Consider the following 15440-nt stretch of genomic DNA (forward strand, 5'->3'; position numbering starts at 1 on the left):
TAAGATCATCTCCTTTAAGAAGTAATTGTTTTATTCCCATTTCTCAGATGCAGGTTCAGAAAGGTAAAATGCTGAAAATTCAGTCCAGTTAATAAATGACTGAACTGGTATTCAAACTCCAGAAGTCCATGCCTTACCGGCTGCACCACGCCGCTTCTAGTTGAATCATTGCTATATGAGTAGATGATATAAGTTGGGAATAAACATGATTTAGCTTAAGTTGGAATAAAATAATAACTGACGTCTTATCCTCTCTCCAAGTCGTGACTTTCCCAAGAAAGAGCTCCACAGACATTTCTGAAAATAATCTAGAAGCAACAGTTGGCAAATTAAAACACATGAACCATTATCACACGAAGATGCTGAGTTACTATATGATTAAAATGAATTAAAATGAATCCATTAGACGGGGTGTGGGAACAGGACTTGAGTCATGATATGGTGATTCTGACATGCCTTTGTTTATCCACAGCACTAATGACAAGCTTATTTCAGTATAATGAATTGCAGATTAAAAATTTCAGTTAGCAACTTTTATGTATTCAATTTGTAGAATACGTTGAGATTAACAGGGCAAGTGGTATTATCCTCATCTCATGGGTAAGAAAAATAGGTTCAGGGAGAAGCACCCACAACCATAACAAAGATGAGTTACTCTTGTTAAAAAAAGAAAAAAGACGGTACGGAACAGTTATTACAGGCTTTTAGAAAAGAAATAAAATGTCAGAATATTAATGAGACACTAATAGGTTGATTGTAGAGGATGCATTTTATGTCAGGAACTATGCTAAATGCTTTATATTCATTATTTCATCAGTTTCTACTATTTTAAAGTGAGGAAACTGAGGCATAGAGATCAGGTAACCTATCTACGGTCACACAGTGGTGTGTGGAGTATTCCATGTCTGTCTGGCTGTAACACGTACGCTTTTAACAGCTGCTAGAGTGTGTGCCCAAGAGTTATGGGGGTCATTCTAGCTTCCCTTTCTGAGATGTTATAACCAGAAGCTATAAAAATGTTAGACTGACTCTGAAATGGTTATGAATTCAGTGCCACTGGCACCACCGCTGTTTATAGAGGACCTTGCCATGGTGAAGCAAATATAATGCATCATTCGATTGTCTAAGTAAGGAAAATGTTTCTTAATGTAATGTGGTCTTAATGTAGGTCAGAAGTTGCCCAGGAATAGTCAAGGAGCATTTCAGTAAATTTTAAAAAGCTTTCTAAGAAGGAGTGGAATGCTTTTTTTTTTTTTGTGGTACGCGGGCCTCTCACTGCTGTGGCCTCTCCCGCTGCGGAGCACAGGCTCCAGACGCGCAGGCTCAGCAGCTGTGGCTCACGGGCCCAGCCGCTCCGTGGCATGTGGGTTCTTCCCGGACCGGGGCTTGAACCCGTGTCCCCTGCATCGGCAGGCGGACTCTCAACCACTGCACCACCAGGGAAGCCCAAGTGGAATGCTTTTTAAGCTAGAGGTGGCTGTGACTCTGTGGGACTGGCCCTCTCTGGCAGCTTTTCTTAACCATTTCCCATCCTGAAGTCGGAAGTATGCGCAGTCCCAGGGAGTGTACCCAGATTAACGGGGTATAAGGGTGTCTGAAGTAAACTCGCAAGCAGTCCTCATGGTTTATCTCCTTTCTCTCCCACCGAGGAAGCAGTTTGGAATGCCAGCGAGATGACCTTTTTACAGGGAATCCCTGAGTCTACTGTAGGTTCTAAAGATGAAGCTATTTAAAAATTTTGGTTCCTAATATTCCAGATTACTTGCAGTCTTTTGTCACACTGATCACTGTATACAGTGTCATGCCTCTGGGGTTGATAATCACTGTAGCATGCCTATCAGCACGTTCTTTTTCTCTTGGTGTGAACTTGTACGTTTGGGGGTGGTAATTCGTCTGGGAAAATTGGCATTGGGGAGCTATAGACCTGTTTATCCCATATTATAAGTACATACTATAAAAAGATAAAATTACTGAACCCACTGCAATCTCTTCTGGAGCAAAAATATGTGTGTGTGTGTGTGTGTGTGTGTATTTGTTTATTTATTTATTTACTCCATACTAGAGTTATAAAGCAAACTTCTAAGCTCTGATACAATGTTTTGGGCCAAATTTTTGAAAGCTCAAGTTTAGGTTATCCAGACTTGGAGTAAACTGTGGTCAGAGAAAAGATGTCTAGGGACATTGTCCTCTGCCAGTTGGGTTGTCACAGTACTTCCTAAGGTTCAACACATACGATCCCATCATAACTTCTGCTCTAATCTGGTGATCTCCATTCATTCTAGCCCACACCCGTTTATTCCCTCATGGCCTTGTGAAGTTCTGCTCTTTCCTTGTCAAGTTCTACCCACCCCTCAAGGGGGAGTCCAAGTCCTACCTTGACCACAGAACTTCCGTGATACGTGCAGTCTATGATCAGCCCTAACTTTTAGTAACCTACTGCTCTTGCTGTTTGTTTCAATTTTTTTTCCACTCTTCTATGTCATTCTTAGTCCTACGGTATTCATTCCACTGTATTATCCGTTCATTTTTACCTATTCTACCAAAAATGCCCTCTAAAATCCTCTTGACTGATTAACTTACATTGTCCGTTCACAAGCTGAAAACCTGGTCCTGTGGTTCTTTTAGTAACCTTTTTGAAGTCTGCCTGTGCCGTTCTACATTGGGGTCGTTCTAATTTGCCGTCTTCACTCTAAACCCCTTTAAAATTATGTGAGGAAACTACTTCATGTCTCTATGTAAACACCGTTCTGTAAAGATTCATTTTTAAAAAGAAAAAAGAAACATAGATTTTTTTCCCATTTAAAATAAAATGTTTAAAGCAGGAAGGAAAATGGAGCTAATGCAGGTTTCTAGGCTAATGTGAAGAAACAAAATTCCTATGCTATACAAAATGACTTTTCTCTCCAAACTGAATGGATTCTTTGAAAAAAGTGAGTGCATTTGTTGTCAAGGGTACTGTGTCTGGGGGAAGAAAGAACGATCGTGGTATCTTATTCAAACTGAAAGGCAAATCAAATCATCCAGAATGTCCTTTTTCCTAACTCTTTTTTATTGGGGTGGGGCAGTTAGGAACGCTGAAGTAACATTGTAGGGAAAGGCAGCCTAATAATTCCTCCAGGACGAGTAAGACATGCTTCTGTCTAACACTGGCTTGGAGAATTTAGGCTGTGCGGGAGCTTGGCTGTTTTAATTCAAGTCCCTGTATTACAGCCCTCCCAGCTTGCCCAGGGGTGGGAGTGGTGGTACTCTGAATAACAGAGTCTGTGAACCTTGATACATAAAACTATATTCTGCCAAGTACAGGGCAGTTAACACTTATGCTGCTGTTAAAAGAGTCATGGAAGATTGCTAAAATTTAACTTATGCTGCAATCAGGCAGGGAAAGGAAAAGGTAACTTCTTCATTTTTCTCTAAGTGTTGTGTTGTCCACATGAGCTTCTGTCCTGCTGGACAGCCAGAAAGAAGGAAAAGAGAAGCCCCATAATTTTAGCCTAATCCAGTAAAATGACTCTAATAAGGAAATTTAAAAGGTTTCCTTGTTAGCTGTTGAGCATATTTTGGTAAAAAGGTTCAGTCTCTCTGCGCCCTCTCCTTGCTCCTCAGCAAGACAGCCCCTGGGGATATGGTGAGTGGTGTGGGCCCTTGACCCTAGCAGACCAGGTTTGCCTGTCAGGTTCGCCCTTTCCCATCCGCACTGATCTTGCCTAGTGACCCCTGAAGTGTGACTGGGGTGCGCTGTTACTGTGGAGCCTACTGTCGGTTGGGTCTGTGTCTCTCGGCTTGATCAGTGCCCAGTGGTCCTAGCTGATGCGTCCGCCTGCAATGTCAGCATCAGCTGGCATTCTGCTGCTCCTGAGGTGTGGTTGCGGCTTCCACAGACACCCCATTCAGTCGCCTGACCTCTGCTGAAACAGCTCTCGCTCTCATTGCATCCCACCCTGACCTTCCCTGACTCTAGCCTATGTGTTAAACACACACACACACACACACAAAACACACAAAACCAAAAACCCCACACCTGTTCGTTGTTACTGTTAATGAGCAGAGTACTTAATTGGATGGTGTGGCTCACCTTCCATTCCTCACTAAGCAACTCTAGGAAAAGCTCAGCCCAGAGGATTGAGATGAATTTGTTAACATTCATGACTCCATGCTCTAGGTAGAGAAGCAGAAGGGCACTTGAGGTAGATGGTACAGTGTGTAGGGCAGGAAGTTAGGAAGACGGGTGGCGTGTTGAGAGGGTACAAGGCAGCTTGATGTGGCTGGAGCAGTGGGTCACAAGCAGCGGGGGGGGGGGGGGGGGGGGCGAGGCTGAGATCGATTGCAGGGGTCTGCACATCTATAGGGAAGCTAAGCATTGTCTTTGTATTGAATAGAAAGAATGACTTAACTGTATATAGATGCCGCCGAAATAAGTAAAATACAATTTATTTGAATTCACAGTAATGTTTTTGTCATATAATTTGCTCAACAGGTACAGAGTTTATGGGTCTGTGATCTATTTCTATGTTAAAGGCGTCCCCCACTTAAAAATGGGGAAGAAATGCCTTGGTCACTTGGCCTAAGCTGCCCTGGCAGTGACAATAATACAAAAAATAGCAGTAATATTAACACTCACATGTACTTACCACATGCAAAGCACTAGTCTGAGCACTTTACATATGACTCATTTAATGCTCACAGCAGTAGTTTGGAGTTGTGATGCGGAAACTGAGGCAAGACAGCTTGTGTAACTTGCCAAAAGGGCAGGCCTCTGTACTTGGTGGCAGGCAGTAACATGAATTGAAGGCAGAAGGTGAATTTGGAAGTGATCTTCATGGCACTGGTTCTCAACCATGATACTTTAAAAGATAAACAGGTATAACCTGAGATCTGCTGAATCAGGATTGGAGTAGAGAGATGAGACATGGGTATCAGTACTTTTTGTAAAGTTCTAAATGTGAGGCTAATGCATACCAAGGTTGAAATCTACTGTTCTATAAAGTTAGCCTTACAGAAAACTCCGTTAAGTGATAGGAAACGTGAAAGTTAATTAAATCAGAGTCTCAAAATACTACGTAAAGAAGCCAGATGAATTTTTTCAGAACATAAAGATTTTATTGAGCATGGTACCTATTGCCACTTGGCTGACACTTCTGAAATTCTGTAAATTTAGCTTCATAAGCATTTATATCTGGAAGGGATTTCCTAGATAATTGAATTTGCTCCTCTTAATTTTCAGGTAAGGAAGAGGGTCTAGTCTCTACTGAGTAACTTACATAACAGCATTTACTGATGATCAGGTTTGTGTAAAGTGCTGTGCTTAGCCCTGTAACAGATGTGTAAGTTATGTAAGGCCTTTTATGAGGCCAGCTGTATTATGACAAAGTTCAGAAAAAGAAAATGAATGGAAACACAAAAGTCTTATCAGATATTACTGAATTGGATCTGGCCATATATAAAAATGATAATATATCATAAAATGATATTTATCCCAGAAATACAAGGATGATTCAACATCTAAAAATCAGACAATGTAATTCACCAGATTCAGTCCAAAAAAGAAAAAACTATACGAGAAACTCCATAGATGCAGAAAAATCATTTGAAAAAAACTCAACATCCATTCATGATATAAATTCTCAGAAAAGTAGGACTATAAGGGAATTTCTCCAATCTGATAAAACCTTACATAAAACTTACAGCTTACATCATACATCATACTTAATAGCAAAAGACTGAATGTTTTCCCACTAAGATTGGGAACAAGGCTAATACATTGCCTCTTATCACTTCTTTGCAATACTAGCCAGTGCAAGTAAGGCAAGAAAAAGAAAGAAAGTGTATGAAGATTAGAAGGAAAAAAAATAAAGCCATCTCTCTTTGCAGATGACATAATTATATACATAGAAAATCCCAAGGAATCTACAAAAAACCTACTAGGCCTGATAAGTGGGTTTAGCAAGATCACAGGCTACAAGGTCAGTATAAAAAAAATGTATTTCTCTGTACTGGCACAAAAAGCATTATGAAATACTTAGGTATAAATCCAAGAACATGTGTAAAAGTTGTATGTCAGACACTTCATAAGCCTGATTTAAAAAATCAAATTGAAGTAAGTAGAGGATCTATCCATGTTCATGGATTGGAAGATTCAGTATTGCGGAGATGTTAATTCTCCCCATATTGACCTGTCTTTTCAGTGGCAGTCATCTCCTGATCTGTTGGCCTCACCACACATGCATAATAATAAAACCTACGTTTGGAAACATTAACCTCTAAACAGGGAGTGTCCTGGAGCTCAGTCTTCAGACATCTTTTTCTCTTCTCACTCTGGATGTACCCTTACCCAGTCACGTATTTAATATCAGCTCCACAGTGATGACTCCCAAAATTCAGGTTCCTGCCTTCTCTTAGGACCTTATATACAATAATAGTACCACCACCAACTACCCTGTCACCTCTGCTCCCTTGATTCTCCTTATCCTGCCTAACGTGTCCCTTTCTACCTGACATGTACAAGCAACGTGAGAAATCCATTGGCATCCTTAATTTCTGCAATGGTGCTAGATTAACAGCCTCTAACTGGGGAGATCAACTTCACGTTTGTCATTCCTGTGTCCCAAACCTTTGTATTCCTCACTTTTCCTAATTAGGTTCTCATTCTATGAACCTTGGAAAGGAGGAGAGACTGGATGAGTACACAAACATGTTTTGAGTATTTCTCAAAAAACTTTTCATGATGGAACTTGGCATAAGTTTTGTATTAGAATCAGGTGAAGAAAATGTTCATTTATCACTTTAAATCGTTTTGTATAAAAAATGCTGTGAACCCAGCTTGTCTCAGTCTTTGTTATTACTCATCACCCCCTCTCCGAAGGAAACGCTAAGTCCTCCAAAATTTCCATTGTTTACAGACCAGACTTATTCCAGGTGTGGGAAGAGACAGCTCATCTTTTTGAGAGCACATCAATTTAGGAACAGTACAGGAATTTTAACAACAATCGAACTTTTAGGCATGCTTGTGCCAGCATTCGAAATGTAGCTGTTTAATTAAATATGAAGCATTAGTTCTCAAATCTTCAATATAAAATGTGAAAGAGATACTAGTAATAACTAACTTTATTCAATTTTAGATGAATGTGTCACTGTATACCCTGGACCTTAATAAAACCTGTCACATTCACAATTTACTACTGTTTGGTAAATTTCCTCTATAAGCATAACTGATAGACTGATGCTATGAAAAATTATCTTCTCTTGAGAAGGTTGAACAGGTGTTTGTATTCATGATGTCAGTGATCTCAAAAAAATCCGACTCTCCTTCTTCGACCATCCCACTTTTTCTTTTCGTAATAGGAATTTGCTTTGTTAAGCAAAACAGATCTGTCCGGTTATAGATATTATGGGAAAATGTAGGTGGGACAGTACTTGAGTGTCAGATATGACACCTTCTTATCCCCTTGGGGTCAGTAGGTGTTGGTTTCAGTAGAGATTGACTCTGGGTCCCTTGAGGAACATTCTCTTTTGTGGCAATGATTTCTTAGGGAAAAATTTTTAAAAATCTGGCCCAGGAGGTAATTCTGATAGAGAAAGTCCCTAATACTTTTCCTTGCCTGACATTCAGCAAGTGTGGAATGGACTCTGGGTTGTCCAAGAGATCGTGGATTCTGGCATTGTCAGCTGACTTATCATCATTTCTTCCCAGCATGGTGGAGGAAGAGTCCCTCCTTCTGCTCCAGACTCATCCTTCTGCCTGGGCTATGGGTCCTACCCCTCCTTGGACACTTCCCATGCCTGCTTTCTCAGTTCCTCACTCTCTGTTGGCTGTTCTCCTTTCTCAAACAAATGGTTCTCTCGATCTTAAGAGGACGAAAGCAAACCTACCTTTGATTTTATATCTTCTTCTAGGTACTTCTCCTTCCATCGTGTTCACTTTACAGCCAAAGTTCATGGCCTTCAGCATAAAACCAAAACTCTATAGCAGCAATAGACAGGCCCTGACTGTTCTGTCCTCGGCTTTATCTCTTGCCGTTCCCCACTTCCCTGTGCTGCTCGTCCTGCTGAGTTCCAGGGCCACTCCTTTTCCATCAGAACCTCACCTTGGATATTACTTCTCCCAAGATGCCCCTGAATCACAGATTAGGCTAAGCGACTCTCACTTGTGTTGGCAGAATATCTTAAAGATGGATTTTGCTAAGCCCACTAAGTATTATGTGCTTTTTTTTTTTTTTGTATATATGTGTGCTGTGCATCTCCTGTTTGTCGTGGGATCGTGTTTGAAAGATTCCTGTAGAGTTTGTCTTGGTTCTGGTTTATTCCATGCCCTAGAAGTTCACCAGCCTTTAGCACGGGTAGTCTGAGGTTCACACTAAAAATTGTGTTTTCTTCAGGTCCCTCCAGACCCAGCAGGGCGGGGCAGGGCAGCGTCAGCCTGGCTCAGGGTGGGAGGTGGTGGACAGGCCTGCCCCAAATTCCCCAGGGACATCCTCTTCCTGATTTGGAGACACGCGTGCGCCCCACCTTCATGAAATCTCAGTCTAGAATATTCTCTGTTTAAGGCGAAGGTTGATGTAAGGGTGTATGTAGGAAACACTCAGAAACAAATGACAGCCCCAGGGATGGCAGTAGTAGCAACTTACATGAAAACTGATTGTCCGTGTCCTCTGTCATGTGCAACATGCCTGGGCCTGGGGTCGTGCTGGCTCACGTGTGCCTGGAAGGTCATGTGCGACACCTCACCTGGCTTAGCACATGCCAGTTATGCATGGTCTACACCTCTTGAACCACTAGACTCCAAATGTTTGTCTATTTTATGGCTGTTGGACACATTTAACACATTTTCCTTCAGGAACCATGTTATGTGTGGAGTGGTAGCTCTTGGCAACTCAGTGAATATGCCATTCAATATTGAGACGTAGATATAGATAGATAGAACTTGTGCATTTTTAAAGTTACATCAATATACAAATGCAAAATGATATTATTTAGGTAATATTTCTATAAGAAATGCTTCCAGTTTTCCATCCTGAAATCCCAGGAAACCTCTTCCACTGTTGAAAAGGAAGTAGGATTTTCCAATTACAAGATGATACTAGTTGCTTTTGAATCTTGAGTCACAAATATTTTGGTCAAAACCTGATTAAGGAGTGTGGGTTCTATCTCTCATATAGAAGATTTATGGTAAGCTTTATTTTGAAAAACGTCATTGGAATAATCTCAAACTCATTACATAATTCTCATGAAGGAATTTTTGCTAAGAGAATTTTGGGAACCCCTGCAGGAATACCAGCTAAACCCAAGTTTCTAGAAATTATACTCGACCTGACTGGTATAAAATGAATTCTACCGCCCAGATAATGGCTCTTGTGTGCTACTTCCTAAGGCTTTTTTTTGGGAAATCAACCCTACGTGACTGTTTAGCCCTCTCAGAGCTGAGAGTTTGTGTTGGGAGACCTTTTGCGGTGGGGAATTTCCTGCTGCTTTTCTGATGCAGTATGAATTGTGTAAATGATTGTCAAACAGTTGGCCAGGTTGGAAACTGTCACTAAGACTGTACTAATTATTTCTTAGGGGAAGATGAGGAAGTGAGGGTGACCATTGGTTGCTGTTATTTTATTTAAGATATTTTCAAAGTTAACAGCTCTTTAGAGTTTGGTATAAGAAAGTCATTCATGTTGGATTTTAGAGACAGGGAGGTCACTGAGAGGAGGGACTGCTACAGGGAGCTGGGAGGCTGATGGAATAGCTGAGGGAAATAGCTCGAGTATAAGCAGGGTCCTTCAGTTGAACTGACTGCAGAGAACAAGCTAATGTCTTGTGCTGTGGTCGTCCGGGGATGGTGGCTGATAGCAGAGCATTCCCTGAAGTTTAAGGTCCTCAGTTAATTTATTCAGTGAAGATTTATTGAATGCTTCCTATGGACTGTGTTGTGTTCTAAGTGTTGGGGATGGAAGCAGGAACAAAACGGACAGAAATCTCTACTCCCGTGGAGCCTATAGTCTAGGAGGGGAGAGGACAGGCAATTTCACAAACAAACAGATTTATGTTAGTTAATGGTGGAAAACTTTATGCAGATAAATAAAGTAGGAAATGAGCGATAGAGATACGGGTCAGGAAAGGCCTCTTCAGGAGGTTGACAGAGACTTGAAGGATGTGAGGGAAGAAGCAGTGTGCAATGTGAGGGAAGTGTTCTAGGATAAGGGGACCGTCAGGGCAAGGCCCAAGACAAAAGCATTAAGGCAAAGCAAGAGTGACTGGAATGGAGTAGAGAAGTGAGAGATGTCAGCCCCTGTAGAGGCTTTGGCTTTATACTGAGAAAGACAGGGAGTCAGTTGAGGATTTTGAGCAGAGGGGGGACATGATCTAACTTACATATGAACAAGACCACTCTGGCTCCTGGGTCGAGGTGAGAGATCCCGTGGCTGGAGCAACAGCAGTTGGAGTAGAGGTGGTGAGAAATGGTCAAAAGGGAGATATCCCTTGAAGGCAGAGCTGATAGGATTTGGGGATGGACACAGCGTAGACTGTAAGGCGGGCGGCGGGCTGTTGGGCTCAAGGATTACTTCCAACTGGAAGGATGGAGTTGCCTGTAGTTAAGCGGGGGAAGCCTGTAGGGAGGGCAGGGGTTGGTTTTGGTTTCGGTGGGGGTTGAGTAGAATGATCATGTGTCCTGTTTGATGGTTAGAGGGACAAGGGCAGAGGGCCAGAGGCTTTTGCCGTTCCTGTGTCCTCACAACGGCACCCTTAGATATTGCAGACCTCGTGCATTTACAAAGACTAGGCATTAGGATTCGACACACTAGGATTCACAGTACTAGGATCCGGCACTTGCCTTGGAGGGTTACAGGGTCAGGCTTGGGCTGTTGGCAAGCAGAGACCTTGAGAAGCAGCCGTGAGAATTCACAAAGGGGACCCCCGTTGTGCCAGAGCTTCCTGCTGGCACAAACCCTCAAAGATGGGTCTTCCTTCCTGGGGCCACTTCCTTTTTTCTTCTCTTTCTTATGTCAACTTGTCACTGCCATTGGTGGCTGAGTCCAGCCAGGGTTTCTCTGTCCCCTTCTCCAACCAGAGTCTCTCTTCGTCTCTTCTTCACTGAGCAGCACAGCCCCCTTTGGTAACACTGGGGCAAATATGCAAGAACAGTCCTCCCTTGGTATCCGTGGGGGATTGGTTCCAGGACCCCCGTGGATACCAAAATCCACGGACGCTCGAGTCACTTATGTAAAATGGTGTACTATGTATTACAGCTGATTCTTTCCTTTATTCTCCCTTTTGCCCCACCTGTTTCGTTACCTGTTTTGATCTGACAGGTGAGGACGTTGTCTTCACTGAGTTGCACTGATGTGTATTTATATCATAAAATAATCAGAATTTATCTCATTTTGTAAAAATACGTTTACTGGGGAAAGAGAGTCTGGTACTTCTGGGCCTTTGGGCATTAAGCCGGGGAGGGGCCACAGTGGTGAGGCAGGAAGGGGAGTCGGGGAGCATCACCCTTCTCTCTTCCTTCCCCCCTTTCAAGCTCTCCCACTGCTTGCCTGTCCCCCTCAGTCCTGCTCCCATGTCCCTTCTCTACGCCAGGTGCCATGCAGGTACCTGCTGGTGCAGGGCCGACCTGGGACTCCCTAGCGGAAAGGAAGAGTCTTTCTGAATTCTCGAGCAGGCAGTGGGAGAATCCCTGAAGGTGTGAGTCTGGAGAAAAGCAGGACCAGATCAGGGTTTTAGAAGGAGAATCCCGGCATCTCTAGGAGATGGGGTACAGGAGGAGAGGCAGAGACAAGTTGGTTAGAAGGTGGTTAAAATAAGTTGTGGAGGTGAGGGCCTGTCAGCACGGCTCGTGGAGAGGAAAGTAGGAGAGCAGAGCAGAGGAGGATCTGGTGACTGGAAAGCGGTGGGAGTGAGTGCCGGAGGTGGGGAAGGGCCGCAGGGTGACATAAAGCTGAGTGGTGACAGGCGCTGGCAGAACCGGTGAGGGCAGGAGGCAAGAGGATGTCAGTGGAAGTTACGTCGAGTTTGAGGAGCCTGTGAGATTCCCATGTGGGTGAAGATGTTCTGGAATGGCCACTTAGAGCCACATTGAACTTAGATGGAAACACAGGGTGAGCTCGGGGAAGATTCAGGAGCTAGAGAAGGACTTGGGAGCTCTGGGTATAAATTACGGTGATTGAGGGGATAAAAACGGGACACGGGCTGTGGGACAGCTCTCGGGAGAGCATCACTCTGTCTGTCTTACATGTATTTCCTTTAGAAACGTTTCTGCCAAGGCGTGTTTTGTGTTGGAAGCGTGATGAAAGATAGTTTTGCTTGAACAGAGACAAATTATTTGTCACTGAGCTAGCAACAGCTTGGCCATTACTCATCAAATAGCCACGATCAGTGACATACACAAGAGCTTCCCTTGGAGTTTTGAGTTCCTTTCAGCAGTTTGTTGAAAACACATTCATGACAGAATCTGTGCTAATGCAAAATACGTCATGCACGTTAACTCATCCTTCAGGTGCTGCTGGGGGCTGAGAGGCATGAGTGGGCACGACCAGCTTGCACTTCAACACAGACACAGACGGGACGTTGAAGCCCTTGTTTGGTGCTCTTGTGTCTAATGCTCTTGGCTCCTAATTTCCTCTCAGATCTGTTTGTCACCTCGGCATAATCTTATAAACCTAGTTTGGTGGCTTATGTTATAAAGGGTTGCAGATCTCTTCTCAGTGTAACTTCGTGTGTGTGGAAACCTTGTGAATAGATCATTTTAATAATAAGGCTCATTGTTTGAAATGTTCATTATCAAGGTCATGTTTCAGATGCTTTGCTGCGCTAGGAATGAAATTATTTGACAACATGCCCACTGTTTCATATCCAGAACATGCAATTCTTGTAAAGGCAGTAGTTTGTAATTCATTGCTCTGACTTGAAGGGTGGGATTTTTTTTTTCTTTTGAAAGGGTTTAATAACATTTACAGAAACAGGAAGCCAGTGCCAGAATTGATTCGACTGGCTTTTCTTTTCTTAAAGAGCATCTTCCTAGCTGTCTTAGGAGCCAGGAGAAGCCCTCCTGCCCCGCGAGGCTCGTGCTCCAGCTGGCCCACTGCAGTTCCCGAGACTGAAATCAATCACTGGACTGCCAGTGCCATACCGCCACTCTGCAAGGCAATTACCACCAATCCCCCCCCAGTCCACAGGTGTTGAAAGGAATTGCCTGTGGAAATAGATCTGGGAGACAATTACATTTATTCACTTGGCATTAGTCAATGTTTTTTTCCTTTGACCAAGTCAGGAAAAAAAATGTAATTTTATAAGATTTGTCTGAAGTAGATAATTTTTTATGTTAGCATGTACATTCGTGCGGTGAAAATTTTTCATGAATTACATTAGAAAGATGATTTTTCTAAACACACTGATCTCATACTGTGTATTATGTTGTATGTCTCCTTAGTTATTTAACACATGCATAATTTTCTTCTCAACTGGGCTATGGTCTCATAAAAAAGACCAAAGTGCTTCTGCTATTGTATTGAACGTAATTCCTATCACAGTATTAGGCTTCTAATATACCATTTCATAATAAATCTGTTTGGGCTGAAACTCAGATGTAGTGGAAAATTCATGTTTCATATTTTTGGAATCTGGATTTCATTTAGACTGAGCGGGAATGTCAGTACTTTACGTTATATTCGCCATCCACTTGTGCTCTGTGCATGCCCGTGTTTGTAAATCTGGTGTGTCAGGATTATTCTGTGGTATCATTTGGAGAAGAGTACGCAGCCCTCAGGATTTAATTGATGTATGGGAAAGACGTTCTTGCTAATTGATTTCGAAGGAAGAGTTGGGCTGCAACAGAGCTGTGATCCTATGGCATTATTGTCACCGTGTTACTCGCATGGGCACTTTCACTAATGTATTAAGCAATAATGCTATTATTTACCATGTATTCCCCATCACTTGGTGAATAAACTTGAACAACCAAAGCTGAAGAGTAATTTATTCTTTGTTTTTCAAAGATCTCATCAGAAAATTGAAGACTCAGAAGAGAGCAGCGATGAAATTCTTTGTCGCCTAACGTCTGCGGTAAGGCCATGTGATTTCCCTGCCCAGGGGTGCAGAGATAATGAGGGGTCTTTGAAGGGCGGCAGTCTGGGTAGTGGTGTAGAGAGACACTTGCCCTATGGCTGCTCATCACTGTGGGAGGCCCACGTCAAGGCAAAAGGAGTCAGTGGCATTAACTTGTTCTCTGATGCAGCCTCTCCTGCAAGATCATAGATGCTCTTGGTGGAAAGTTCCTGGAACCTTAGTGGAGGATTTTTTTTTTTTTTAATACAGTGTAACTTAACCTAGGGAAAGTTGTGACCTGCTGCACAAGGGAGAAAAGACTGTATGTTTCATTAGGAAAAAAAGATCACCTCAACCAACAAAAGATCAAGTCCTCAGTTTTTAAATGTAGTAGATTGCAACATTTTCATTATGTCTTTTAAAGCCATTAATTAGAGTCAGTAATTGACTTGTTGGTTGAAGGAAAGCTTATCCCCTTCTTCCTAGAAAAAGCGGGCCATGGTCTCTAATCATGGAGCTCCGGTTTTTGACAGGCTCTAGCAATCCTATCTCACAAAATCTTTATCCATTGGCTGGGCTTTCTGGAAACTTTTCTAGCCTTACCAAAGATTCTTGAGTTCTTCTTTAACTGCATTCTTTAAGCGGTGCTTGCTGAAAGTCATGCTGGCTTGGGTTATATATGTGGAATGAAACTGATCTTACACAGTTTGTACACTGAGTCTTGGCATCTGGGCACAGCTTGAAAGTTAAAAGTTGTTTTTCCTACTCTTCTGGAATGTAGCTTAGAAAAGTAACTTTTGGCTAAATACAGTGCTCAGTGGTATAAAACTTCACGTGAAATGAAATCTTGACAGCGTGTTATGAAAAAATATTTAACATGACCTTTGCAGTTTAAAATATTGACCGAAGAGGAGTGCCTATTAGGTGCAAAATTGTTAACAGCCATCTGTTTAAAAAAAAACACTCACTACAGACCAAATACTATGTTAAACATTGTGTGTGTGTATGTGTGTGTGTGTGTACACACACACACACACACATACACACACACACACGTTACACTTTACAACAGCCCTGTGAAATAAGTGGCGTTATCTCTGTTTTACAGACATGAAAGCTTCTAGAGGTTAAGTAACTTGCCCATAGTCACCCATCTAGAAAGGAACAAAGCCAGGATCTAAACTTAGAATTTTCTGCTTCCTAATCATGTTCTCTTAACTACTACACCTCATTTTTTGATAACGTAATACAGTTAGTAGGTAAGTTTCAGAAGCAGCAGACAGGTAAGATGTGGTTCCTACAGCTATACCAGGAAGATAGGCACATTAAAAAGTTAACCTATAGGGCTTCCCTGGTGGCGCAGTGGTTGAGAGTCCGCCTGCCGATGCAGGGGACACGGGTTCGTGCCCCGGTCC

The 15440-nt window shown here is 42.5% G+C and overlaps 1 protein-coding gene across 5 annotated transcripts in view; it reads left to right on the forward strand.

The window, feature by feature from the left end:
- The window catches only part of RAPGEF5 (Rap guanine nucleotide exchange factor 5), a 223346-nt gene that overhangs the window by 48352 nt on the left and 159554 nt on the right, over positions 1-15440 (forward strand). For all 5 annotated transcript variants that reach the window (XR_003795161.1, XM_029233224.1, XM_029233225.1 and 2 more), the window contains exon 6: positions 13977-14043. Coding sequence is in view for 4 of the 5 variants with exons in the window: in XM_029233224.1 (XP_029089057.1) it covers positions 13977-14043 (67 nt within the window). In the remaining variant the exon portion in view is untranslated. The remainder of the gene's footprint in view (positions 1-13976; positions 14044-15440) is intronic.

This window comes from Monodon monoceros, unplaced genomic scaffold, assembly GCF_005190385.1.
Source record: "Monodon monoceros isolate NGI ecotype Baffin Bay Population unplaced genomic scaffold, NGI_Narwhal_1 Super_Scaffold_2, whole genome shotgun sequence".
NCBI lineage: Eukaryota > Metazoa > Chordata > Mammalia > Artiodactyla > Monodontidae > Monodon > Monodon monoceros.